At 45.2% G+C, this 24,620-nt stretch overlaps 2 protein-coding genes across 3 annotated transcripts in view; one reads left to right on the top strand and one right to left on the bottom strand.

The window, feature by feature from the left end:
* Positions 1 to 8,689, top strand: part of SLX4IP (SLX4 interacting protein) — a 182,366-nt gene extending 173,677 nt beyond the window's left edge. For both annotated transcript variants that reach the window (XM_060611968.3, XM_060611964.3), the window contains exons 7-8: positions 1,356 to 1,456; positions 2,543 to 8,689. In XM_060611968.3, the coding sequence (XP_060467951.1) occupies positions 1,356 to 1,456; positions 2,543 to 3,263 (822 nt within the window). In that variant the 3' untranslated portion in view covers positions 3,264 to 8,689. The remainder of the gene's footprint in view (positions 1 to 1,355; positions 1,457 to 2,542) is intronic.
* Positions 8,690 to 17,353: 8,664 nt separating this feature from the next.
* Positions 17,354 to 24,620, bottom strand: part of JAG1 (jagged canonical Notch ligand 1) — a 36,533-nt gene continuing 29,266 nt past the window's right edge. Inside the window, exons 19-26 of the mRNA XM_078444275.2 lie at positions 24,314 to 24,341; positions 23,762 to 23,847; positions 22,241 to 22,354; positions 21,527 to 21,636; positions 21,169 to 21,402; positions 20,862 to 20,993; positions 20,536 to 20,686; positions 17,354 to 19,612 (exon numbers count right to left, since the gene is read on the bottom strand). Of these exons, the coding sequence (XP_078300401.2) occupies positions 19,155 to 19,612; positions 20,536 to 20,686; positions 20,862 to 20,993; positions 21,169 to 21,402; positions 21,527 to 21,636; positions 22,241 to 22,354; positions 23,762 to 23,847; positions 24,314 to 24,341 (1,313 nt within the window). The 3' untranslated portion in view covers positions 17,354 to 19,154. The remainder of the gene's footprint in view (positions 19,613 to 20,535; positions 20,687 to 20,861; positions 20,994 to 21,168; positions 21,403 to 21,526; positions 21,637 to 22,240; positions 22,355 to 23,761; positions 23,848 to 24,313; positions 24,342 to 24,620) is intronic.

The raw sequence follows: 24,620 nt of genomic DNA, 5'->3' as shown, positions 1-24,620 counted from the left end.
GCCGTCTACCAGGCATTCTGGGACTGCCATTGTTAATTCCAATGTAAGTCTAAAGCAAGGGACCCACTGATAATTTCCCAAAATTCTTCCTTATTTCTACAGCATGGAATTTGATGGAGAAGGATACTTATGGATACTATGGAATTTGATGGAGAAGGATACTTAGTGTCACAGGAAATGAGAGAAGTTAACACCTTGTCTGGATTATCTACTTGCTTAACAAAAAGGAAATGATTCCAAAACTATGAAATAGGTCAATGTTGGCAAATATTGGGAGTTTTTTTTACATTTTATAAGTACTTTTTTTTTTAGCTTATTTCTTTATTTTGAGAGAGAGAGAGAGAGAGAGAGCGCGCGCGCAAGAGCAAGCATGCAGGAGGGGCAGAAAAAGGGAGAGACAGACTCCCAAGCAGCCTCTGCACTTTTAGCAGAGCCCAACACAGGGCTCAAACTCATGAACTGTGAGATCACAGTTCTCAGATGAGCTGAGATCAAGAGCCAGACACTTAACCGATTGAGCCACCCAGGTGCCCCGTTTTTATAGGTACATGTACTTCCATATGAAGCTTCCATGGGAACATATAAGAATAGATACACAGATAATCTATGAAATATGCAAAATTGTTGCAGTGCTTAGTTTAAGAAAAACTCCCAGTTTTTTAGTAGCCAAGAATCACAAACTTCAGTGTTCAAAGTATCCACTAAAATCTTAACTCTTTATGCAGCCTTGAGTATTGCAAAGGCCACATTCTGTATTTTTGTAAATAGAGAAAATGTGTGGAATTCTTAGGAATCAGGGTCCAGACCACTGTGCCAACGGATCTTAACCGTTGTCTGGAAGATCAGAGTTCACAAATATGCTGCTGCCCGGCCCTGCAGTTCTGGGCTTTGTCACAGTTTGGGCCACAGAGATATCAGATATTGGCTAAGGGTGCCTCTGTGGCTCCGTCAGTGAAGCATTTGACTTTTGATCTCAGCTCAGGTCTTCATCTCTGGGTTGTGAGTTCAAGCCCCATGTTGGGCTCTGTGCTGTGCGTGGAGCCTACTTGAAAAAAAAAAAAAAAAAAAAGGTATTGGACAAGAGTTCCCAGATGGTCTGGAACCAGTGTCCTTTCTCTTACAGCCTTGTATGTTTGTGGTGTGTATTAACGTTATGAACTGTATTGGATAGGAGTCCAAGTAAGTGACAATTTACCAAAACGTTCTAGATTTTTTAAACGTAAAATAGTCTAACACTAAGCAGTTTCATCTGGTCTTCACAAAAATCTGTTCACTGGGGCATTCAAAGTATAACTGTTTTTTCTCACGTTCAGCTAATAGATTTCTGGTTGAACCTTTGTTATCTTTTGGAGTAGACAGAAGGAGCTCTCCACGGAGCGTCTGATTATCTTGCTGAGTGTGCCGAGAGTCCACTTCCTCCCAGTGCAAAGCGCAAGAGAAATGCTCTGAAAGAAATGTAGGTCCAACAAATTCTTCTTTTTCTCCTTTTTGACTGTCCGTGTGTATGGATACATGACATGAAACCTAGAATTCCACAAGAGTTTATGGAAACCAATCACAAAACCCCCTCAGGCACCAACTTTACCCTAAGTTCCATGCTTGCTCTTCTGCCTGCCTCCTGCTTTCTGGACAATAGGGAGCAAGTTCTTGCTTCACAGGTGTGTTGCAAGGAGTAATTAATTACAAGCACTTTGAAGATGAAACACACCTGTTTGGTGGTGTGTTTCATACCACTTTCCGAGTGACTATAGGTCGATCTAAAAAAATACATTCCTTTCCTAAAATGCAGGTTCTCATTCTAAGATAATTATGATAATCCTCGCACCCCTGATCAGGAACAATAAGAACCTGTGTGTGTGTGTGTGTGTGTGTGTGTGTGTGTGTGTGTGTGTGTTCCAGACTAAAGCTTAGCCAAAATAAATATTTCAGCTTCAGTGTTTTGAGTTTGCTTTGGTGGTTTAAGAAATTTCTTACTATTCACAAGCCTGCAAGTCTGTGTTGAAGTCAAATCTCTAGTTTCTCAATTTTCCCCCTGCAGTTGCTATCCTGTTCCTCAAAGTGAATTTTACAAAGTGAGTGAAGTTTACATTGTCTTTTATGTGTGCTGTAGAAAAAGTGTGTGTGTGTGTGTGTGTGCTCATTCTTGCATACAAACACACACATATGATATGCTTTGGATGTATCTGAACATTTGCTTCTGGGGAAAAATGTCAACATATCAAATTTAGGCAATATTGACCCTTAACATCTGAAATGTATACTTGTCTTCCTTAGTTAAAATAGATCCATCATAACTCGAGGATAACTACAGTGATAACCTAGTGATCAATAAACAAAGCCTGTCCTCATATATCCTAATAACTAATCCTAGTGTGTCTGTTGCTTGATCCAGTCTGAATTTAAACATCTCACTCAGGGACTTTTCTGGATTTGCTTGGGAGGTAAGGGAGAAGGAAAGGTAGCCCAAGCTCCTTCTCCAGGGATAGGCAATGTGTCAAGGGCAGCTTTACGAAACAAAACAAAAAATCTTTCTTTGTTTTAGTGTGAGAAGAACTGAAACAAAAAGCAGCGTTGTGAGCAAATCACGGAGCAGCCGGGACATTGGGGGAACAGCTAGTGACCCAGTGATTGCAGAGATAGCGAGGAGGAGGGGTGACAGTCAGGCTTCAGCCAGTCCCCCATCAGAGTCCACAGGACAAGCAGAAGATAACATAAAGGCAGCTGAGAGCCACTGGGGGCTTCCTGTTCAAAAGCTGGAAAATGTTCATCAGACCCAGCCAGAAGACGCTAGCAGCCAGCAAAAACCTCATCATGGGGAGTGGTCAGAGACAGGGCTTCTAAGCAGGAGCCCCGTCTGTAGCTGTGAGTCAGCATCACCAGGTCCAAAACAAAGTCCACAAGGGGCCAGAACACAACAGAAACGCAGGAACCTCGGCTCTGCGGAAGACGTCGACCACCACAAGAGAGTTTCTCTTGGAAGTGATCGATTAGTCCCAAGAGAAATAATAGGGGAAAAAAGCAAAGCTGTCAGGGTTTTGCCAACTTCAGAGCTGTCGGATCCGGGGTTACTTTTGAAACAAGGTTTGGCAAAAACGGCGTCTAATGAAGAGTTGCATGTTTTGGAAAATCTCTCCTCTGGACATCTTACGAAAAATAAGCTAGGGCAGGCACAGCAAACTGGCTCAGCCACAAACACTGAAAGATTATCTGCACTCCAGGGCAGTCCAACCAAGAAAAGAAAGAAGCATGAAAGAGGCCACTAACTTACTAAAGGGGATTGCAGAGATGTAGTTGGGTCTATAGTGGCTGAAGATGTGGAAAGAGAGGGGTCTGTGTAGATGCTGTGATTTTAAAGGAATTAGAATGATTATTTTGTACCGAAAATGTGTATCTGTGTTAGTGTTAGTTTTCAATGCATTCATCTTCAGGAGGCTATATGATTTTTCTAACAATGTTGCTACTTTCTCATACTTTATAACTGTCTTCAGAAAGTTATTTTAGTGAGAAATGGCCATTCACCTTGTCAAGGATGATCCCATTCTTGAAGGACCTGCCTGAAGAAACCAACCATGTGCTTTCTTGGCCCATCACTGTGCACACCGTATGATGGGCTATATGAAGACAGGTCCATAGTGCAATATCTAGGGGTACAATTTCTCCTCCTGTTCCTCAGCCTGAATTGAACAGAAGTGAAGGAACAGGCTAGCCGTCTTCAACATCTGGTTCTGGGCCCAGCATCACTGTCTAAAAATATGTTAGAAAGGCCCATCTTGGACCCCACCCCAGGCCTACTGAATGAGAAACCCTGGGTGATTCTGAAACATGCTCAAGTTTGAGAACCACTGGACTAATTGGAGACTCCCTAGTGTTTCTTTCCTCAATACTGGCTACCATGGCCTCCAGCTCATCAGCTGGGGCCCACATGTGGACATGCACACCCTTGTGCTCCCTCAAACTTGTAAAACACCTGGGTTCAGCCTATGAGCAGCTCTGTTCCCAGGTTCTCTACAGCACGGTGGCCGCTGCACCCACAAAACTGTTAATTACCCTAAAATTACTAGAAGTTTATGGCTAATTTGACCTTGCATTAGAGGAAGAGAGTAGAGGGACAGGCTTGCTCTTGCTTGTAGCTCAGGCGTGTCCCTGCCCCTGCACTTGCCCCCACCTCTGAGATTTTGGTTAGGTTCAGGAAGGATTCGAACCCAAGGGGAGCTCAGTGGCCAGAGTTTCCGGTTTCCCATTTGGAAGGCATCACAGGCAGTTTCAGTTTCAAAACAGGAGCCTTCCGTTTGCACTGTCACCCACTAATGTCTCCAGTGGGCTTGCTGAAATGTCAGAGTGAATCATAGCAATGACTTATTTTGGATGGACACCTACTAAAGATTTTGTTAACCCAGTTTCATTCTAAAATAGGGGAAAAAAACATATTCACAGGCCACCCATCAAATACATCTTTTTTTCTACTCAACATTGTGTGGTCCTTTGAAGTAGCACCTCCCTAGTAACAAGGAAAATCAAGTATATTCCCAAAGTGTTGGAGTTAGCAGAAAAATAACCCAGAAAAAGCCTAATGTAATAAAAGAATATGGAAACAGACACAGTGTTGGTGGTTTGTGCTTAAGACTAATTATGGTTACTCCTAGCTCATTCTGTGCTTCCCCATGTCTCTTTTCCCACTTGTGTTGTAGGGTATTACTCATTAAGAGGCAGCCATATTTCATGGCACCATCTTGGGTCATGAAGTTCAGTGTTGGTCACTATACTTGGCCATGAATGTAGATCCTATTCCTTTGATATTCCCCACCTTGCCTGGAAACCTGTTCCCTTCATGTGGTCCCAGCCTCATGACCTTCACTCACCGGGAACGTGGCCCCATGCACTGGCGTCCTTTCCTCTTCCCATCCCTAGGGTTTTTTTCCTGCTCTTAGCTGATTCCAAGCAAAGCATTCTGTGGGAAAAGAGGGAACCCAACAGGATACTAACCACAGTGGAGCAGATTGTGCTCATCCAGTTGGGGTAGACTGCACAGGATGGAAACCTCAATCTCCATGGTCTGTGGGGGGCCCCTGCTGTTAGAGAGACAGCAATTCTAGGTGTGCTGTTCACTGAAGACAGGAGCACAGTGTGTCCTTGAATCTTCTTAAACAGAATTACTGGAACGGTTTCAACAGGGCACAAGTAATAACCCTGGTGACCGGCCAAGAAACAATAAGCTCCCTGGAAAAGAGTCTAGAATAAAAGACAACCATTTCAGTGCAATAGTTGCTGCCTAACGTACACCTAGAAGGAGATGTTTGAAATGGAGGCAGCAGAGAAAAGCTTTTAATTGAAAAGTTTTTATTTCATTTGTTAACGGGACAAAGCCAATACTTGTGATTTAGTGATCCTCTTTCAAGAACAGCCTTGGCTTTAGGGTTTGGTATATTCGTGAAATAACAATTACTGTGACCTAAGAGGGAAAACAGTACCTTGGGTTGTAGATTGACTGGTCTTTCTCACAGCCTGCATGTATATGGGATTTTCACAGGGTTAATGGAGGGAACAGCTCTCCACTCTGCACTATGGCATGTGTTTAAGGAATTTTGCCTCTAAGCATTTTTCTTCCACATGTCTGAAACACCCCCAGATCTCTTGTTACTTGAGTGGTTGTGTGATTCTTTGGATGTTTGGAAGTACAAAGGGGAAGATGGCTGCCAGGTTTTGCTTATTAGCTGGGAAATGCAGAATTCTCTACTCCTGGGAGTGGGGTGTGTGTTGACGTTCTTTATAATCTTATAAATTCAGCATCTGAAAATCAGAGCCTGTCAGTATTCTTAATCAAAAAGAACGCAGTCTTCAACCACTTACTTAACCCAAATTAAATTTATTTTCAAGTCCCTGTAATTCTGATGCTTCGGAGAAATGTTACAGTTTGAACTCCCTAACTTTCTCAGTGGCATTATGGCTTCTAAGTCGCATCCCTGTGCTTTCAGATGGCTTTTTTAAAAAATATATTGATGTTGGATTTTGTGTTGTTTTTTTAAGGTCCATAAACAAGAAATGTCAGAGAATAGTCAGTGTGATTTTTCTTACACGTTTTTTTTTTCTTTGCTGCTAGAGGTTAACTATCATCTAGATATGCATATAAATTGTTAAATGCAAAGAAGCAACCATTTGGGGAGAGAGAAGTGAGTGCTGCAGCATTTTTGTTTACTTATGTTAGTATTAAAGAAGTAAGAAAATGTATTTTATTTTTTATGACAAGAATCATTAAAAACTCTGTTTTTTTTTTTTTTTTAATGTTTATTTATTTTGAGAGAGAGAGAGCGAGCGAGCATGAGCAAGCCTGAGCTGGGGAGGAGCAGAGAGAGTGAAAGAGAAAATCTCAATCAGGTTCCGTGCCCAGTTCAGAGCCTGATGTGCAGGGCTACATCTCACAACCGTGAGAGCATGACCTGAGCCGATATCAAGAGTCAGACGCTCAACCTACTGAGCCACCCAGGCGCCCCTCTAGTTTGATTTATGGAGAATATAGCTTGTTTGTGAATGAGATATCTCAAGATAGGTCTTGGGGACAACAATGGGATCACAGTCAATTGTTTGCTTCTTGTGTCATGTTTGGATTTTAGCATGAGGTGTGCGTCTTATGGCCTTTGACTTTAGAAAGAGCTTGGTGAGGGCAGAGCACGTAAGGGAAGAAAACCTCTGTGCCCAAGGGAGTGGCCTGAGATCCCAGTGCCACTGTTGCCAGTTTCCTTGAACTCCCTCTTGGCAGGTCCCACCGTAGTATTTCCACAAAATTGTAGTGAGTGGCCTTCCTTTTGAGGTAACAAATGCCTTTCCCGTGAGCCAAAAATTCTCTCTTCAGTGTTCTGTGACTCGAATATGGAAATCATTTTAATTTCTTCTTTTCTCTTATGAGGAAATTTCCATGCTTGGTTTGTTAAGATGACAGAGTTCATTTCTTGTTACTGAAACACGAATGAATTGAAGCACGGTGGAGCAAGTAGAAAATCAAAATTAAGCTGATTTCCATTAAATAGTTTAAAATCTTCCTTAAGTACAAAGTAAATCCAGCATTGTAAAGTGAAGTTAATGCAGATAATTACTCAGGACAGAAGTCTAACTGTATCATTGGTATTACAATTTAATGATACAATTAAATTCTTAGAAATCTGCGCAACTCCTAATTTGGTTTCTATATTTATTTAACAAGATGAGGAACAAATATATGTCAATGTGTGCGCTTAACAGAGGGAACTTGAATGGATGAAGTTAGTTATTACCTTTAATTGTTTCAGAAATACTCAGTACTGGACTTTAATCATATTCAGTAAGTTTTATTATGTAGCATGATATTACCATGAATTACTTTATAATCGCCATTAGAATTACTTATCAAAAACCTTGATTCTTTAATTAAACAACAATCAATAAAACCATACATATGACCCCAAGCATCTGATCAGGTGACTATAGGTATGGATTTGACAGGATAATTTTCTTTAGTCAAGTTAGAAAGCCAGACACTGCAGCAATCCCTAGAGGAGCTCTTTTTTTCCATTGCCCATATCCTGTCATTTGTTTTGTTTATATAAGTAGTTTAAATAGTTGTATGTGTCTGAAAGTACATGGGTGAAAGTAGTATGTAGAGGAAATGAACCTGCTTTATGAATAAAAAGTAAAATTGTTTTCAAAAAATAAATTTGTATGTATCACTTTTCTTCAAAACGAGCGACCCCCAAGGAATATACATCCCAGATGCCCTTTTCTGAACATGCTGTTTAAAATTATATTCTGTTAGAGACTTCTTCCTCCTTGAAGCAACCCTGAGGTTTTGAACACTGTGTTGAAACAATCCAAGGAGCTCTGCTTCCAAACCGCTGGTTCTAAAGTTGTAGGTTTGGAAAACCCTGTGTGGGGTGTTGTGATTAAATGGGCCCCTAAGATTTTGGGGTGGTCTTTACAATGCAAATATGTTCCCACTTCTCCCAATTGTGAGCTAAGATAGATCCCTCTTGTGAGAGGTTAAAGTATGCAACCTTGACTCTCTTCCAGAGATCTTGACATCTCCCAAGCGGATTCATTTCCATTTTCTAAGTGGATCTAGTCCTTGTTCATCACTGAATGAAGTCCTGGGCCAGCTCTTTCTCTACACTGCCTTTTATGACAGGATCCCAGGCCTCTCTGATTGTTTGTATACGTATCTCCCCTTGGATCTGTACAGAATTTTTCCAAGGCATTTCAATCTGAAGTTGGAATAATACATTTGGATAGCTGTTCATGAAATACTGAGAACCATTGCAGCTGATAAAGCAAAAGCGCCTTTCGTAGTGTTTTGCTCGTGCCGGCACACTGGCCAGCCTTGCCCACAGGCAGCTGACCTGCCTCGGACCTGGGGTCTGGCTGGGGATCCAGAGACTCTAGATGGCGTGGTGCTACCAGCTGCAACCCTGGGTTCAGGCTGCTGCTTTGCCACTAATTGGTTTGTGTGCTTTAGGACAAAGTCACTTAACCTCCCGGGCCTCAGTTTCTCCCTTTGTCAAACAAAATGATCTCTAATATTTTAAGCACCACACTTAAGGTAAATATACCACTCCGATGTGTTAATTTCCGCATCCATTTAAAAACAGGTTTTTTGTACTGGCCACATATTGGGATTACCTGAGTAGCTTCCAGTTAAATCCGAATCCTTGCAATTTGGCCTGAGTATTGGCAGTTTTAAAAGCTCCTCAAATAACTGATTCTCATGAGAAGTCACAGTAAAGAATTATTGTTTTAAAATGTAGGGTGTGTGTAGGTTTAAATACTGGATGTTGAAAGAGGCAGGGTGTGCTCTGAGCAGAGAGTATCCTTTAAACGAGGGGCTTTCTGCAGGTCAGAAGTGTGCCTGCTCTCAAATGAATGAGAAAGGCTTTGGTGACGAGGTGTCAATACGAGTACATTTTAATCATACAAAGAGATGTGTCTTGTCTTCTCCATGAGGCCACGTTCGTAATGCTGCTTTTGACCCGACACATCAGAGCAACTTCATCTTTGCCAACACTGAGAAATTGTTGCCCTTGTACAGCAGATGAGGTTTTAAAGCACCTAAATAATTGTCTAAGGTTTGCCTTTGATCCATGATCATTAATATCACTAATAAGCTCTCAAAAAGTGCGTGTGAATCTCAAGTTCACATTTGGCAGGGCAGTGGAAGAATGAACGCTTTTAAAATAGTTTGGCTCAGAAAGCACATCTGAAATAACCCTGTGGGAAAATCAGGAGAATTTCTCATCCTCCAAAGGATTACCTAGGATGAGATGCTGACCTTGTATTTTAAGTTCAGTTGCATTTCTTAAAACCTCATTCATTACCCAGCCTGATTTATTTTAGTGGGTGAAGTAGGCTGTGGGAGGGGACTCTGGTGATGTACAGTGTTCATGTTTGCCTTTTGTTTTCTCCACAGTTCCCAAAAGATCAGAACATATACATATATTTCTTTAAAACATGCACACAGGCCAGCTTCCTCACGAGATTTACCACAGCTTTCCTCTCAGAAATTCGAGCTGAAGATTGTCTCCTCTTCAGGCTTCTAAAGCGATCCAGCCCCAAAAGGCTGAGTGTGCACAGGGTGAGCAGAGCGCTGACCTCCACCGGGGAGAGGTCAGTTCAGCACACAGGACTCAAAAGGGAGGAAGAAAAAGCCACTCCTCAGCAGGGAGTTTGACTTGCTTTAGGGCAGAAGAGATTTTATAAATAAGTTCCCAGTCTCCCACGCCCTCTCACCAGCTCTTCTATTACTAGTCCTGTCTCTGTGCTTAGACATACACACACACACACACACGCACACACACACACACACGTACAGATATACATGTGCTTGCACACAGACACAACTCTTACTTCCACTTGCTGCCTCACATTCCTCTCTCCACCTACCCTGGGACCTGTGGGTTGGACTGGCAGACCCTTCTCCAGAGGAGGCAGGTGATGGATTGACTGGGAATTTTTCTAAGCCCAGTGGCTTTGAAGGACTTTTCTCTTCCTCCCTAACATGCTCAGCTGGTGAGAAGCATGCAGAGGGCTCTTTCTCAAACCCACTGTGGGTGCCTGTGAGGATGAATACCAGCCCATCATTCCATTTATCAGGGGGAGAAGGTGAAATGGTGAATTAGGGTGACCTACAGCCTTGACGTGGCAGACTGGGTGTTTGGGCTGTGTTCCCAGTAGGAGGAGCCTAGAAGGCCCTTTGGTAACAATGCCAGAATGAATCGAGGCTTATGAAACAACAGCACTACTTGGATTTGTATGTCTCCCCCCCCCCCCCCTTAAAATGCTTCCTGGTGAGCCTTTTCCCAGTGCTTTGTGCTCAGCTTGGTGACTGTCAGAGTGGAGGTTGCAAGGACAAAGCCTGTGACATCTAGAGAAGTGTCCTCCAGTGGCTCCCCAGTGAAAAGTACCCATCAATACGAGAGCACTCCTGGTAGCAAAAGCTCTCCATGTCAGAGTTGTAGGGGGATCTGCTCTTGGGGTTCTTGTTTTGACACTAATTATCTCTAGCTGGAAGAGCCTTGTGGACTGCACCTAATATCTCTATACAGGCTCAAAGACAAGCATACTGTCCATCTGTGAATTTTCTGCATCAGCTCAGCTTTGCTTTCTCTTGAAGATCGTATTTCTCAATACTGGTTTATCAAATTGCATGTTATGGGTTCTGGCTGTTGTTCCGCACATTTATAAGGTCTAATTCTAGGTCCTGGCAACGCTTTAGAAAAGCTTGCTGAATCTGAGAGAAACCTTAGCTTTCTGCCACTCGTTATGTGTGTCCACCTAGGCCAGCTGCCCCTATGAGGGCAAGCTCAGGAAAGAGAATCTGGTAGGAGAGAACGTTAGGCTTGATGTTTAGCTCCTACTCGTCCAGAGGAAATGGCCACTGTGTTGTGAGGACAACCGAGGAAGAAACTTCCATCTAGGGAAAGGATGCTTGGTGGGAGAGTCATCCAATCCTCTGATAACATCATCTAAAAAACAAGTCAAACATTATCACCTTCCATAAGGAGAGAAAACTGGCCCAAGACCGTGTGTTTTGGAGTCCTCCAAGGCCAAGTACCTGAGCTTACCTCATTTGGCTCTAATTATGTAAAATGGTGGGGAGGATAGATATGGAAGACAGAACCATGTTCTATTATTTAGAGGCTGTAGAGATCTGTCTACACTGGCAGAACACAGACTGCGGTAGAATTTAATTGGGAACCAAAGTTTTTTGTGGTCCCGTAGTTCATTCTTGCATGAGTTTTTCTTTCTTCTACACTGATTAGCAAGCACTGAACTGATTGGGGAAAAGCCAATGACTTGTGTTGTCAAGACCAAATACAGCACCTACATGTGACGTAGCCGGGTACAACTCCCTTTGGAAGAGAACTTTGCTGTTGCTGTGTAACAGCCATAAACTTAGCAGCTCGAAATAGTGCAAATTGATTGTACCACAGGTTCTGACACTTTTTAGCTAGATCTCTGCTTTGGGTCTCCTGAGGCTGGAATTAGGGTATCACCCAAGCTAGGCTGTATCCTCATCTGGAGGCCCAACTAGGGAAGGACCTATTCCCACACTCCCTTGGGTTTCTGGCAGAATTCAGTTCCTTGCAATTGTGAGACTGGGGCTCCATTGTCCTGCTGGTGGTTTCCCATAGGAGTTCACTCAGCAGCTAGAGGCCACTCTTTGGTCCTTGCCATGTGGCCTCCTCCATCCCAAGAATGGAGAAACCTCCCTTGTGCTGAATCTCTTCCATTTTGTATCTCCGCTTCTCCTTCTGTGATCAGCCAGAGGAAACTGCTTTTAAAGAGCTCCTCCTGTGATTAGGTCAGCCCCACTTGGAAAATCTCTGTATTTTAAGGCCAACTAATTTGGGACTTTAATTACATCTGCAAAATCCCTTCACAGCAATACTTGGATTAGTGTTTGATCAAATAACCAGGGCCTAGGAATCTCTGGGGGCCATCCTGGACTTCTGTTTAACACCAGATCCAGCAGCCATTATTTAGCTCTTCTCTGAACGGGGCCCAGTGGTAAGAACAGAGAATGCCGTTGGAATCTAGCTGGATTCCTTCATCTTGTAGTGGACTCGACATCCTATCCCAGGATGCTTAGAGAAATAGAGCAGCAGTCTTTCTTCTTCCTGCAGCCCTTGTCATGAATCTGAGCAGCACACACTTGGTCATCACCATTTCACAGATGAGGAAACTTAGATGCAAAGAATTGTGGAAACTTTCCAAAGTTAGTAAATAGCAGAGCCTAGGATCCAGGTGTGTCCACCCCAAAACCCAGAAATTCTGTTGGGCCGCAGTTGTGTAAACCTAACACTGCACGTGGAGAAAATCCCATGCCAGGAATCGGGAAGGAAGAGCTGTGATTGGAATCAAGGAAGTCTGGCTCCAAAGCGTGTGCCGTTGCCACTCGGCACGCGGCCTGGCTCTGCACCCCGAGGAGGTGAAAGCCACCGGCCACTGGTCAGGCACATGTGGAGACACAGAGCCCTGGAGGAAACGGTCAGGACCTCTTTTGTTGAGTGTTGTGTTGAGAGCTCACAGGAAGTGCAGAAATAATGGGGCTGTGGATGTGGGGGATGCCGGAGGCTGGGGTGAGGCCTTACCCACCCCCTTTGGGCCCCTTCCCACTGGCTTTCCTTTTCCTCTCACTTTTTCCTTAGTTTTGTGCAGACTTGTAGCAGTTTCACATTCGTGCTCTCTTTTCTGTTTTGTGCCGATTCTTTTTTTTAATTTAAAAAATATTTGTTTAATATAATTTATTGTCAAATTGGCTTACGTACAACATCCAGTGCTCATCCCAAGTGCCCTCCTCAATGCCCTGATTCCTTTTTAAAAACACTTCCAAAAACCATCCCAGCAAAGCCAGGGACAGCCCCCTGAGGATATCTGATCGTTACTGTCCTGAACTTGGAGGGTTTATGTTTCTGTCTCCGGGACGGGATTTTTCCAAGGCATTGAGCGTGGGTGCCTCAGCTCAGAGGAAACTTTTGCATAACATGTAGTTCTGGCCTACCCTGACATGACAAACAGGTTACAGATGACTTGTGGGATGAGTTCCTAATCCCTCAGTGGTGGGTGGGGAGAATGCGGGGGAGTAGGCTTTTTGGGGTGTTGGGTGGAAGAAGGAGAGCTGCCCACAGGCAGTTCTAGGAACTCCCAGATGTGTCTGTGCTGGCCCAGATGCACACTGAAGGTGGCGAACTTAATCACATCCAAGCAACTCGGATTTTAGCACTTTTTTAAATGCTGAGGTGAGTTTTCCATGAATAACCTGGAAGTAGCCTGCCAAGGGAAGCAGGAGTGTTTAGAGAATGTGGGATGAAGCCTAATTATAATTGCCATCACCTGACACGGGCCAGGGCCCTTCCAGTTCCCTTTCATACACAGAGCAGCACCGATGTCCTGAAGAGTGTAAGATGTGCATGCATGTGCGTGTGCGTGCATGCGTGTGCTATGTGCATGTGTGGAGAAGGATGTACTGAGTGGGGCTGTCAGTTTCTGAGCCTCCTTTCCTGCAATTTTATTTTCTAATTCTATGAAGCAGAAACTGAAAAGGAAATCTGAAGCTGCCCAAGAACAAAGGGACAGGACTTAGACTGCCTTTGGTTCAGAAAATACCTATTGCTATCAGATTTATAAAGATGTCACTTTCTAGGCAAAGCCTGCAAGAGGGAGACACAGCTCAGATTGATGACAGGGTCTTTGTGGCAGCTCTCTGCAGCCTCCCTTGAGGCTTTGCAGCCTCCTTTTTGTTAATTACTGATGTCCCGATTTTTTACCTTTGAAATTCACACCAAAGGCAAGATCCAGACATAAACCTGGCAAATTCCCAGAAACTGCAGCAACCCAGGCAGCAGGAGCCTAAGGTTCTAGTTCCAGCTGTTGCCAACCCTGTGTGTGTCCTTAGACAAGTCCTTGAACCTCTCTAGACCTCAGTTTCCCCTCCTGGGAAAGTAAGGTGGGTTGGATCCTTTGACAGGTAAGGTCTCCAATTGCATGAATATCCAGTGAGTTCAGAATGAAAGCTTTTCAACTGCAGGTTTCTCAGCACTGATGAAAGGAAGCAGCTCTGCACTCTTCATTCAGGTGCAGAGAGTGGGGGCCAAGCCATGCAGTTGGCTGCGTAGTCATTAAGAAGCCAGCTGCAAACTTGTATCCCCCTCAGGGACTCTGGAGGAGCCCCACTGGCTCTGCCAGGAGAGCTTCTCTTTAAGACAAAGCTGTTACTTTCATGTTGCTGGCATCTTGTTCTGCTCTCCGGATAAGTCAATGCTTGGGTGCCCTGGTGTGGACACTGCAGGGGAAGGTGACGGGATGGGGGTGGGGGGCAGCAGGCAGGCCACAGTTCCAGGTTCTTATTGGTTTCAGAGCCCTTACTCTCCATGTTAATTTTCCTGACTTGGGCATATCACAGGTTAATACCAGACCCATGCATAATGATACATAATTTAAGACTTGTAAAAGCTGCCTAGGACTTGAAAGAAACACTCTCTAAGCCAGGAAGGTTGTGCCTGGCATGCAAGAGCAAGTAATACAGGTAGAATTTATATCAAAAGCAAGGGAACCGCGCCCTTTTGACACGATCTCAAAGGGTACCGTGCAGGTGTGCCGGCCCCTCTGCTGCCAGACAGCAGTCACCAGGGCCCCACAAGCGTCACCCCCACTTGCCCTTCTGCTTAACAGCCATCGGAAGGCACTTGTTCACAAAGGGAAATTCGTTATTTTTAATAGTCCCAGAAATATCTCATGTATTTGAAGTGATGCAACAAGATTGCCCTAATGATTTCTAACCTTTGTTTTTAAGACTTCTGGGGCCAGAACCCTACAGAACTGCCTTGGGGCACCCTTGTACCTCCAATAACCAAGCTGTCTTTTGGCATTGTTGGAGACTGACATAGCCCGGGCCGGGATGTTTAGCTGCTTGTGGGGTGGAAAAAAAAAATGTCAAGAAAAATAATTGTTGTTTTTGCAAACTATCTATTTAAAAACAGAACCTCAGGAAGCAGATTTCTGTTCCAATGCTAGGATGAATCAGAGCTCACAAAGTATAAATACACATTAGCAGGAGGAGGCTTCCCATAACCCAGTGCTTGTGTGTCTTCCCAGACCAGGAACCTCTGAACTCCCGCTTCTCATTCCCAGTAGAGGCAAGAAAGAGCCGCAGCGGAAATGACAGAACATTGCCCAGCCCAAGATGCAAGCTTCTGTAGGTCTGTGGGACCTTTTTATTCTTTAAAGGCAACTGCTTTTTAGCCTCACACTCACTCACTTTTGGATAGACAGGTGTACACTGTTTAGAAAGGTGGGAAACCTATGCTCTGGTTTCCTTGGCTCTTTGGTACATAAGAAATATTACCAAATAACTTCGCTTTGACTCACTGACCCGTCAGATCAGCCAATAAATATGACCACAACTTGCTCAAGGGGCAGTATAATTATTTTACTTAAAAATGATGTCAGGTGGCAATTTAGCAACAAACTGGCTTCCAGGGTACTTAATTCAGTTTAACAAGGAGGAAAAAACATTGTAATTAACGAAGAGCTTATACTTTAGTACTTTAGTAGAGTTGTTCTTAAATTTTACTATACATATGCCAGAGAAGAAGGGGAGGAGGGGAGAGCTTGTTGAAAATACAGATTCCCTGACCCCACTGATGACTCTTGCACTGGGCCTGGGAGTCTGCATTGAGAAACCTGCTTGTAAGTTATGCTTCTGATTGTCGCCCAGTCTCACCGGACTTTTAGTCAATTAAGATATACCCACCCACCCCCTTTTCCATTCTGGTTTTACACTGTATAAGTCTAGAATGACAGCACAACCAGCTTCAAGATAATTCCTTCTAGAGTTTCATGGTATGGTCTAATGCTAGAGTCTGAGTCAAGTTTCCAGACTAAAAATTCTTTGCCTTCCAGGGTTTGCTTAAAGAAGGTCCAGAACATTCATGGGGAATAGGAAAGGTATGGATTCCCTTCTTTTCCACCCTGTCCCCAAGATAACCAGGGCTCCCTTGCCTGATTACTTCTACCTGGAGAAAGGGGGAAATTGCCCTTTACGATTAAGGTCCTGGCTTTGAGCCATGCCCAGAGGAGCCTGATCTCTGCAGTCTTACTACTGAGAAGACTTCTTAAATGTGAATCTCAAGATCACTTCCCTTCTGGTATAAAGAATGGCAGAGGCTCATTAAACTTTTTTTCTTTCTTGGCACAAAAGTATTTGGCAACTACCCAAGGAATTCTGGGGTCCTGAAAACTCCAAGTTCACAAACCATCAGAGCAAGGTATTGCTTCAGGATGGTGTTTGAATTCAGCACTGCTAAAGCACACTGTGTCCTGCCTCATTGGGTCTGTTCCAGAGCCCTTCTCCCTCCCTCTTACCCCACCTTGCAGAAACCAGCTGTCCACCGGCAGAGATCATGGACAGAAAGTATTGCTGCACCAGGGCAGGGAGATGTCATGGGAATCCAGCCTCGCCGGTGTCCGGGTCTTTCCAGCTATCTTCCCAGCCAGCCAAAACGCACTGTTCTGGACTCTGACTCCTCATTGCTCACGCAAAGGAAGCCAGGGATATTTTTAAAGCCCGTCGCCCCTTCTTAAACAAGATGCCCATCAGAGAACATAGTTCTTAGCCTGGTAGAAGAAAACTGTTTCCCAAGAATGAAAGAATAACACCACTCTGAAAACCAGAGGCGGGCAGATGGCATGAATGGTGTGGCGCTGGGGGACAGTTCCAAGGAGGGGAAGCTTTGGAAGCTTCTGGGGAAGCTCGCTAATAAGCAGCAGGGAACTCCTGGCAACTCCACACAGCTACTGAAAGCCATCCACATGCCCTTCACCATGGTTCATCCCTGGCTGCAGAGGTACCAGAGACCAAGCTTCCCCAACCCCACCTGTGATGTAGGGGCAGGGCCATTTTGGCACCAGCAGCCACAGTGAGAACCACAGTTCTCCCATGTCCTTAACGGTGGTGATGGCTGGCCTTTGGGAGCTCACGAAGGCCAGATATCGGGCACCCTGACGCTGCATGGCAAGGCCACCCAAACACTGCCTGCCTGAGAAAGAGGTGATGAGTAGATGGCTCTAACCCCAGAAGCTTGTAACTATCACCTCTCATGCAGCTAGGAAACCACCCTGGAGGCATGAGCTTGCACAGAAGCCACCAGGGTGTGGTCTTGAATGACGATGGCAGGACGTTAATATTAATCCAAGTAGCCCGGGGGCGGGGGTACTCGAAAGCACTGAATCTCCCTCTTCCTCCCCTAAAACTAATTCCAAGCTTTTTAAAAACGCTTTTAGTGTGGTGGGCCTTTCCCATGAGTGCTCACAAACAATTCACCTTCACACTACAGGCCATTAATCCAGTGGTGTTTATTCAAGCAGTATTCACACTTGCTGTTGAATAACAAGGGAATCAAGGCCCCCTCGAGATGGGGCTCTCACAGCCCTGGCTTCTTTGGCTGAATTCTGTGGCTGACAAGGCTTTAGGTTTTTCCTCCACATCCCCATCAAGCACAGCCTATTGATCACACCCCACTTACCAGAACAGATTTGGTGGGGTGGTGAAGGCACGAGGCAGAGCCCAAGCACCACTCCATCAGCTCAGAAGAGGCCACACTGTTCCAGGTTTCATACAAAAAATTTAATAAATATTACTTTTCAAAATTTATTGCCAGGAACAACACATCAAAGATGCATTTTTATGTTCATAACACTAATAGGACAATACAAAGTATCTTCACGGTCTCAGTGGTGAACCAATGAAATTCCTCTGTTTTATAAGCCTTTTGGGTCTTCAACTTTGTAAATAGCATTTGATTTCCTCACTTAAGGCAGGCAGTGTACTCTATGGCAAATCTAAACAGTGATCTTACTGGACATTTTAAGGTTCAAGTATTCAACTAGCTTATTGGAATACTCCCTAAATGCAGTAGATAACAAAAAAAAAAAAATCTACAAGTGGTTCAGTATTAAAAGAATGGTGAAAAGAAATCAGAATTTACAAAATAAGACTGGTGTACTTCCACCTTCACACAATTGATATTTTTAATGATATTCAACCACTCATATTTTGGCTACGTTAAGTCGGAGCTCAGCTTGTTCCCTTAAACTGCTGTGTAGCCCATCACCTGCCTGTCTCTTTTCAAGTCTAAAGCAGAAAAAAAAAAAAAAAGGAACCTGTTCTAGACTAATTTTCAAACTGCCTCAGTCAGTCAGTCCTTAAAACGTGTTTTAAAGTGATGCTATAGAAGGTGTTTTAAAACATCTGACGTCGTACAAAAAAAGAAAAAAAAAAAATCCGCCAGTATTCCAGGCACCGAAGGCCATCCTATTGTCTTTTAACTATTTTCAAACACCTTAATTTTGGCTTATAGGCAACACGTAATAAGAAAATAAGTTCAAAAAAATAAAGCCATACGCTTACAATGCTATCAAAAACCTTCAATTCTAAACACATACATATAAATAAAAAGGAATGATGTTTTAAGGCTCTTGATTATTAAGTTAATAAATCAAATATACACAGTGATTAATAAAAAAAGAATTATTTACATAACTATACAAAATTCTACTTTTGACACATTTTTCCTCTTTAAATTCTTCATTTTACCAGCAACTGCTGACATCAAAGTCCCCCCTCCCCCAACAACAACAAAATACAATAAAAAAAATAAATAATAAACTCATTTGTGATAGTTGCTGTGGTTCTGAGCTGCAAAGGCACTTTCAAATACAGAACTACTTGTACGTCATCATAAAACCAATATACAAAAACAACTCAAGAGTCAATAAATATAAATAAAAACTACGATCCTAAGACTGCATCACCATCGGGACATCTGGCAGAGGTGGAAGCTCAGCCCAGGGGCTGGGCCTTCTCCTGGGAACCTGGTCCGAGAGGGGGCAGCTGCGGGGCCCGTGCACCAGGGCACTCGGGGCTTGTGTTTGCATAGCCGTGAGACGCAGCATGGGGTTCCCCAGCCAACCACAGCAACTACCATTGCCAGTGTAAGCCAGCTTGTCAGAACTTAAATTAACACAGGATTCTAAGTCAATGACAGCCTCAGACTGGAATAGGACACGACCATTTAAGAACTACAAGCCCCCAGCGCCCTCAGACTCTACCTAGCAGCCACGGTGCCCACCGTCTGCTATACGATGTACTCCATCCGGTTTAAGCTCTGGGCACTTTCCAGGTCCCTGTTGTCCTGTTTGTTTGTCCAGTTTGGGTGTTTGGCCGGCGTGCCATTGGGGGGCTTCTCTTCTCTGTCTACCAGCATGTATGCCGGCTGTTTGGCAAACCGGGCTTTCTGCTGGTGCTTGTCCATGTCATCCTCCTCTACCTCCGAGTTGTGGGTCCTTATTTTCGACATTTTGGAGTTTTTGTTCTCGTAATCCTTAATGGGGACCGTGTTGGCCCCGTGCTTCTCGATGGGGTTTTTGATCTGGTTCAGCTGCTCCCGCACGTTGTTGGTGGTGTTGTCCTCAGAGGCCGCACGAGCGTGGCTGCTGGGCTTCCGCCGCTTCCGCACGCACCAGTAGAAGGCTGTCACCAGGCAACAGATCCAGGCCACAGTTAAGACAGAGCTCAGCAGAGGAACCAGGAAATCTGTAAGGCAGGCACAAAACCAATGAACTCTCAAAAAAGAAAAAAAAGAAAGCTACCGCACGAAGACTACTGACAGTGGTTCCCCTGTCCTCAGTCCCTACGAGGGGTGCTATGGGGACAAGCCCCTTTTCACAATTACATATTGTCACTTCACAGCTTGATAAGCAAGTACAGGATCCGGGCCCTTGGAGACCCTGACACGTTTGTCCCCAGAGACCAGGCACAGCAGCAACTCCTAGAGGCTCCTGACTCCGTGTGGAGAGAGCAGCATCTGGTTCAGTCGAGGGAAGACTGGCTCCTCAGGCAGCTGGTTATAGGGTCCGATTTTCAGGGTCCGTCCCTCTGCCATGGGACAACAGTTACCCCCCAACAAAGGGCAGGTGTTCTTCCCTCTCCTGCTGCCTTTGCACGTGGCATTGTGACCTGCTTGGGCCACTGCAGCATTACTGGATGTGATGGGAGCAGAGCTCACATGTCCCAGATGCTCATGCACCCTGTTTCTCACCTAGCTACCACAGCTATGGCCAAAAGGGGGGCCTGGATGTCCTGCAGGGCCAACGAGCTGCCTATCAAACCAGTGTTCACGGGACTTAGGCTGGGCCGTCCTACGCCACTAGAATGCCACAGCAGGGTTTGTGTGGCCAGGAGTTTGAGGTGCCTCAGTGCACTCTGCCTTAGAAACAACATGTTCTACAGAGGTCCCCCCTTTGAGAGCACAGCTTGATGGCAGGGAAAGAAGTCCAGTACTTGGTCATGGCAGCTGGCCTCAGTTTTTTCACCGGTTAAATGGCAGCCGGGGGGGGGGGGGGGGGGGGGGGGCTCCTCGAGACAGGGAACCATCAACTAACACCCCACCTGCTGCTTTTGTTGGATGGTGAGATGAGATCAGTTTGCCCGTCCTCAAAGGGACCGTTCCCACCTACCTGTTCTGTTCTTCACAGGCCGCCTCTGCACTCGCACTTCCGCAACCGCAGCAATAAGTGAGCTATTCCCATCACGTTTGCTGACGAGATCTATGATTTTGTCAGTGATTTCCTTGATAGGGTTTCCATCATCCCGTATGTCTTCAGCAGACTGGAGAAAAAGGAGAACTGTCAGATGGAGGGTCAGGGCCGCACTCCACAGTAGGCTTTATTCAAAGTTACTTAAACATGTGAGTCCAGCTTTGCTGTGTTCAGATACTGGCTAACTTAAGTTTGTTAACTACCTTGCAGTCACATAATTAAGTCTGACTGAGTCTTATACTTACAATGGCCACATGTATTTCATTGTTCGCAGAAGGGGAAGGCTCACAAGCTATGTAGATTGAGTATTCGGCGGAAACATTCTTTAAAATATTCAAATTCCTCAGTTCACTGCAAATATGCTCCGTGGTAAGGCCCTAGAATCACATTTTAAAAGGACACATGTAAGATACTGGAAGAAAAAGAAAAGGCTGTTTCTTTGGAAGTTAGGAATTTAAGCTAAGGAGAACAAGGTCCTAGCTGGTGACACTCTGCCTTGGAAGCAGCAGACACACCCTTCCATTCCAAAATAAAAAAGTAGTGGTTCCGTACCGGCGACATCATCTCTTTGTTGAAGGTGAATGTGATGTTTGCACAGTTATCCTGGTAGTAGGGGTCAGAAGTGCACTTGGTCTTCACGGGCTGGAGACTGGAAGACCGACACTCACCCACACCCGTGCAGGGGCGGACAAAACACTGGTCATCCAGGATAGGGATGCAGCTTTGCCCACTGGGGCACTCACTGTGCCCTTTGTGGAGCAAGCAAGGTCGAGGGCCACACCAGACCTGGAGGGGTGGGGAGGGAGAGAGAGAGAAAGAGAGAGAGAGAGAGAGGGAGCAGGCGGCTCAGGACAAACACCCAATGGCAACTCCAGGATACAGGTGATCTGTGGCATCCCCCACACTGTACCTTCGAGCAGGCGATCCTTCCATTCAGGCACTGGCATGTATTGCAGTCATCGTCCCACTTGGCCCCGTCTGGGATCACACTCCCCATGGTGATACAAGGTCTCCCTGAAACTGAAATGCAGGAATGCAGGAGTCCAAGGGGTTTCCTTTTCTATAGACTGTTCTCTCCACTCTTCACTCCCTCCCTGTTAGGGAAGGAATTACACCTGTGCCCTCTGCCATGGGACAACAGTTACCCTCCAACAAAGGGCATGTGTTCTTCCCTCTCCTGCTGCCTTTGCACGTGGCATTGTGACCTGCTTGGGCCACTGCAGCATTACTGGATGCGATGGGAGCTGAGTCTCTCATGGTTGAGCTTGGATTCTTTCAGGCCTGCCATTTGCCAGATATGGCTGCTGGTCCAAGGAGGGTGAGGAAACACAGAATAGACCTGAACCCACCCTGCAACACATTATCACCCTGCCTGCCCTGCATGCCCACGATCAATACAAACAAATGCCTGCTCTAAGCCACACATTGGGGGATGGTCTGTCACACAACATAACTGCGTAATTGCCCAGGAGTTGACTAAAAACGGCTACCCTGTTTGTAGGGGACCCCTTAAGTTTCCCCTTCCCTGAGGCCCCCTCTGCATATCCCCTCTCTGTGTTCTCTTCCTGAGCACAGTGCCCGCTCATCCCATAAGACGCAGCCAGCTGCAGCCTGACCCACATACCTTCCTGGCACTTGGCACCACTGTGCCCTGGAGGGCAGACACACTGGTAGCCATTGATCTCATCCACACAGGTTGCCCCAAAGGCACAGGGTGAGGACTGGCATTCGTTGATGTCTAGGAGAAACACAGTTCAAGTTTAGGCTCCAATGGGAAGCAATAATGGTTTTCTAAGTTTTTACTGACCTAACATACAGATAGAAAAGCATATAAACCCAAGTATAAGCTTGATGAATTATCATTTAACCAGCACCCAAATAAACTGATCATCAGTACCCCAAAAAACTCCACCAGTCACTGCCCCACAAAGATCACCATTAGCCTGACTTAGCTGAAAATCTTTTCAGATCAGTTTTTTGTTTTTTTTTTTTTTCCTTAAGGTTTATTGTTGTGGGTTTTTGTTTTTTTTTTTTTTTGTTTGTTTGTTTTTTTGTTTTTTTTTTTTAGAGAAACAGAGCACGAGTGCAGGAGAGGCAGAGAAAGAGGGAGGCACAGAATCTGAAGCAGGCTCCGGGCTCTGAGCTGTCAGCACAGACCCTGACACAAGGCTCAAACGTACAGGCTGCGAGATCATGACCTGAGCCGAAGTCGGATGCTTAACCGACTGAGCCACCCAGGTGCCCCAGGAGGCCACAATTTTTAGTTCTTTTTTATCAGATAGTAAAAGAGCAAGGGCTGGCAAAGTTCTTGAAAAGGGTCAAATATTTTAAGCTTTGCAGGCCATGTGAGTTCTGTCTTGACTACTCAACTCTGTTGTAGCATGAAAGCAGCTTGAGACAGTATATAAATAGGTGAGTGTGGCTGTGTGCCAGTAAAACTTTATTTACAAAAACAAGCAGTGGGCCCAGACCATAGTTTGCCAGCACAACTTAGAAACGTGCAGTAGTAAAATGTACCCTTATTTAGTGAAGACCAGTCAGTCCCAGACTTGGTGATCTCCAGCACTAGTGAAATTTCAAATAATTTGGGTATGAAAACAAAAAAAAAAAAAACATCATCACTTTTTTTTGGGGGGGAGGGAGGAAAAAAAGGCTTATAAAAAAGTAGGAAAAGGCTCAAAATAAAGCAACATCAAAAGCACCCTGCCTGACAAACTTCATTGCCCATCTCCCATTTTAATCATGTCACCAAGGCATGACCTTTAGAAACCACAACTCTCATCCCTTCTACTGCCCTTAGCTCCGTCCTCTGTGGGTAATGTCCACTGGCTCATAATTTTAGGGTAGTCCTGGGAAAAAGCACCTTCTTCCTTTAAGGCCTCAGAATAGATTAATGGTCAGATTCTGTGGCTTGTACCGCCTCCCCTAGAAGGGGGTTGTGCCACCCGGGGAAGGACCAGCAGATACCTGCAAATTTCCAGCCAGAACTATCTTAATCCCAGCTGAAGGTGGGAGGCCACTTGCCTATCAGGGCTACTTAAAGGGAGCAGTGACCTTAATTGTTTTCAAGACTGAAAGTACAGGCCAAGGGCTGGTGTTGGGGGAAAGAAAGCCACTAGGGAAACCAACTAGGGCTGCTCCTTACTTATTCTGCAGTCAGGTCCAGCAAAGCCTGGGGCACACTCACACCGGTACCAGTTGTCTCCATCCACGCACGTGCCACTGTTGTAACTGAGAAGGAAAGCAAAGGCCACTCAGTAACCAGCCTACCGATCCAAGACTCCACCAGTTAACCTCAGGTAGCTGTGCCAATTACATTCAGTGGCTCCCACCCTTGGCCGCCCTCACCACTACTTGGGGAACTTTAAAAATACTGATGCTGGGGTCCCACCCCCAGAGAGTCTAATTTCAGTCTCCCTTGCAGTCCAGGCATTGAGACTTATAAAAACTGCTCAGGTGATTCTCATGCACAGCCAAGGTTGAGAATCACTGCTCCAAAAGAAGGCACAATCTGGCTAATTAAAGTGTGGTCCAGACCAGCAGGATGAGCAGCACCTGGGAGCTTGTTCGACAGGCAGGGTCTGCGGCCCCACCCCAGACCTCCTGTATCAGTACCTGCATTTTAGACAAGATCCCTAGGTGATGCCCATGCACACTACAGCCAACAAGCGCTGGCTTAAAAGGTGGCCATGCTTACCAGGGGTGAGGACTGCAGTCATTGGTATCTGCAAAGTAAAAAAGACAACTTAATAGTAAGGCCTTCACCAGGCAAAGCAGTTTTAAGCTTAAGGAGAAACACCACTGATCTCCATAATACCCATATGATAGACCTATAGTTAACACCAACAAAATGCGCTTAAGACCTCTGGCTCAATTGGAACCAGGCCTGCAACACACTTTGTTCCATGTGCCGTGGGACACTGCACAGGAAGAGGCCCCGGTCAGGGCGGGAAGGGGGCTGTGAGAATGGAAGGAGACAGGCTGCTGGTCAGACCCACGCTGGG

Source organism: Panthera onca, chromosome A3, assembly GCF_046562875.1.
Source record: "Panthera onca isolate mPanOnc1 chromosome A3, mPanOnc1 haplotype 2, whole genome shotgun sequence".
Classification (NCBI taxonomy): domain Eukaryota; kingdom Metazoa; phylum Chordata; class Mammalia; order Carnivora; family Felidae; genus Panthera; species Panthera onca.
Note: the sequence above shows the minus strand (reverse complement) of the source record. Positions and strands in the feature narration are given on the sequence as shown.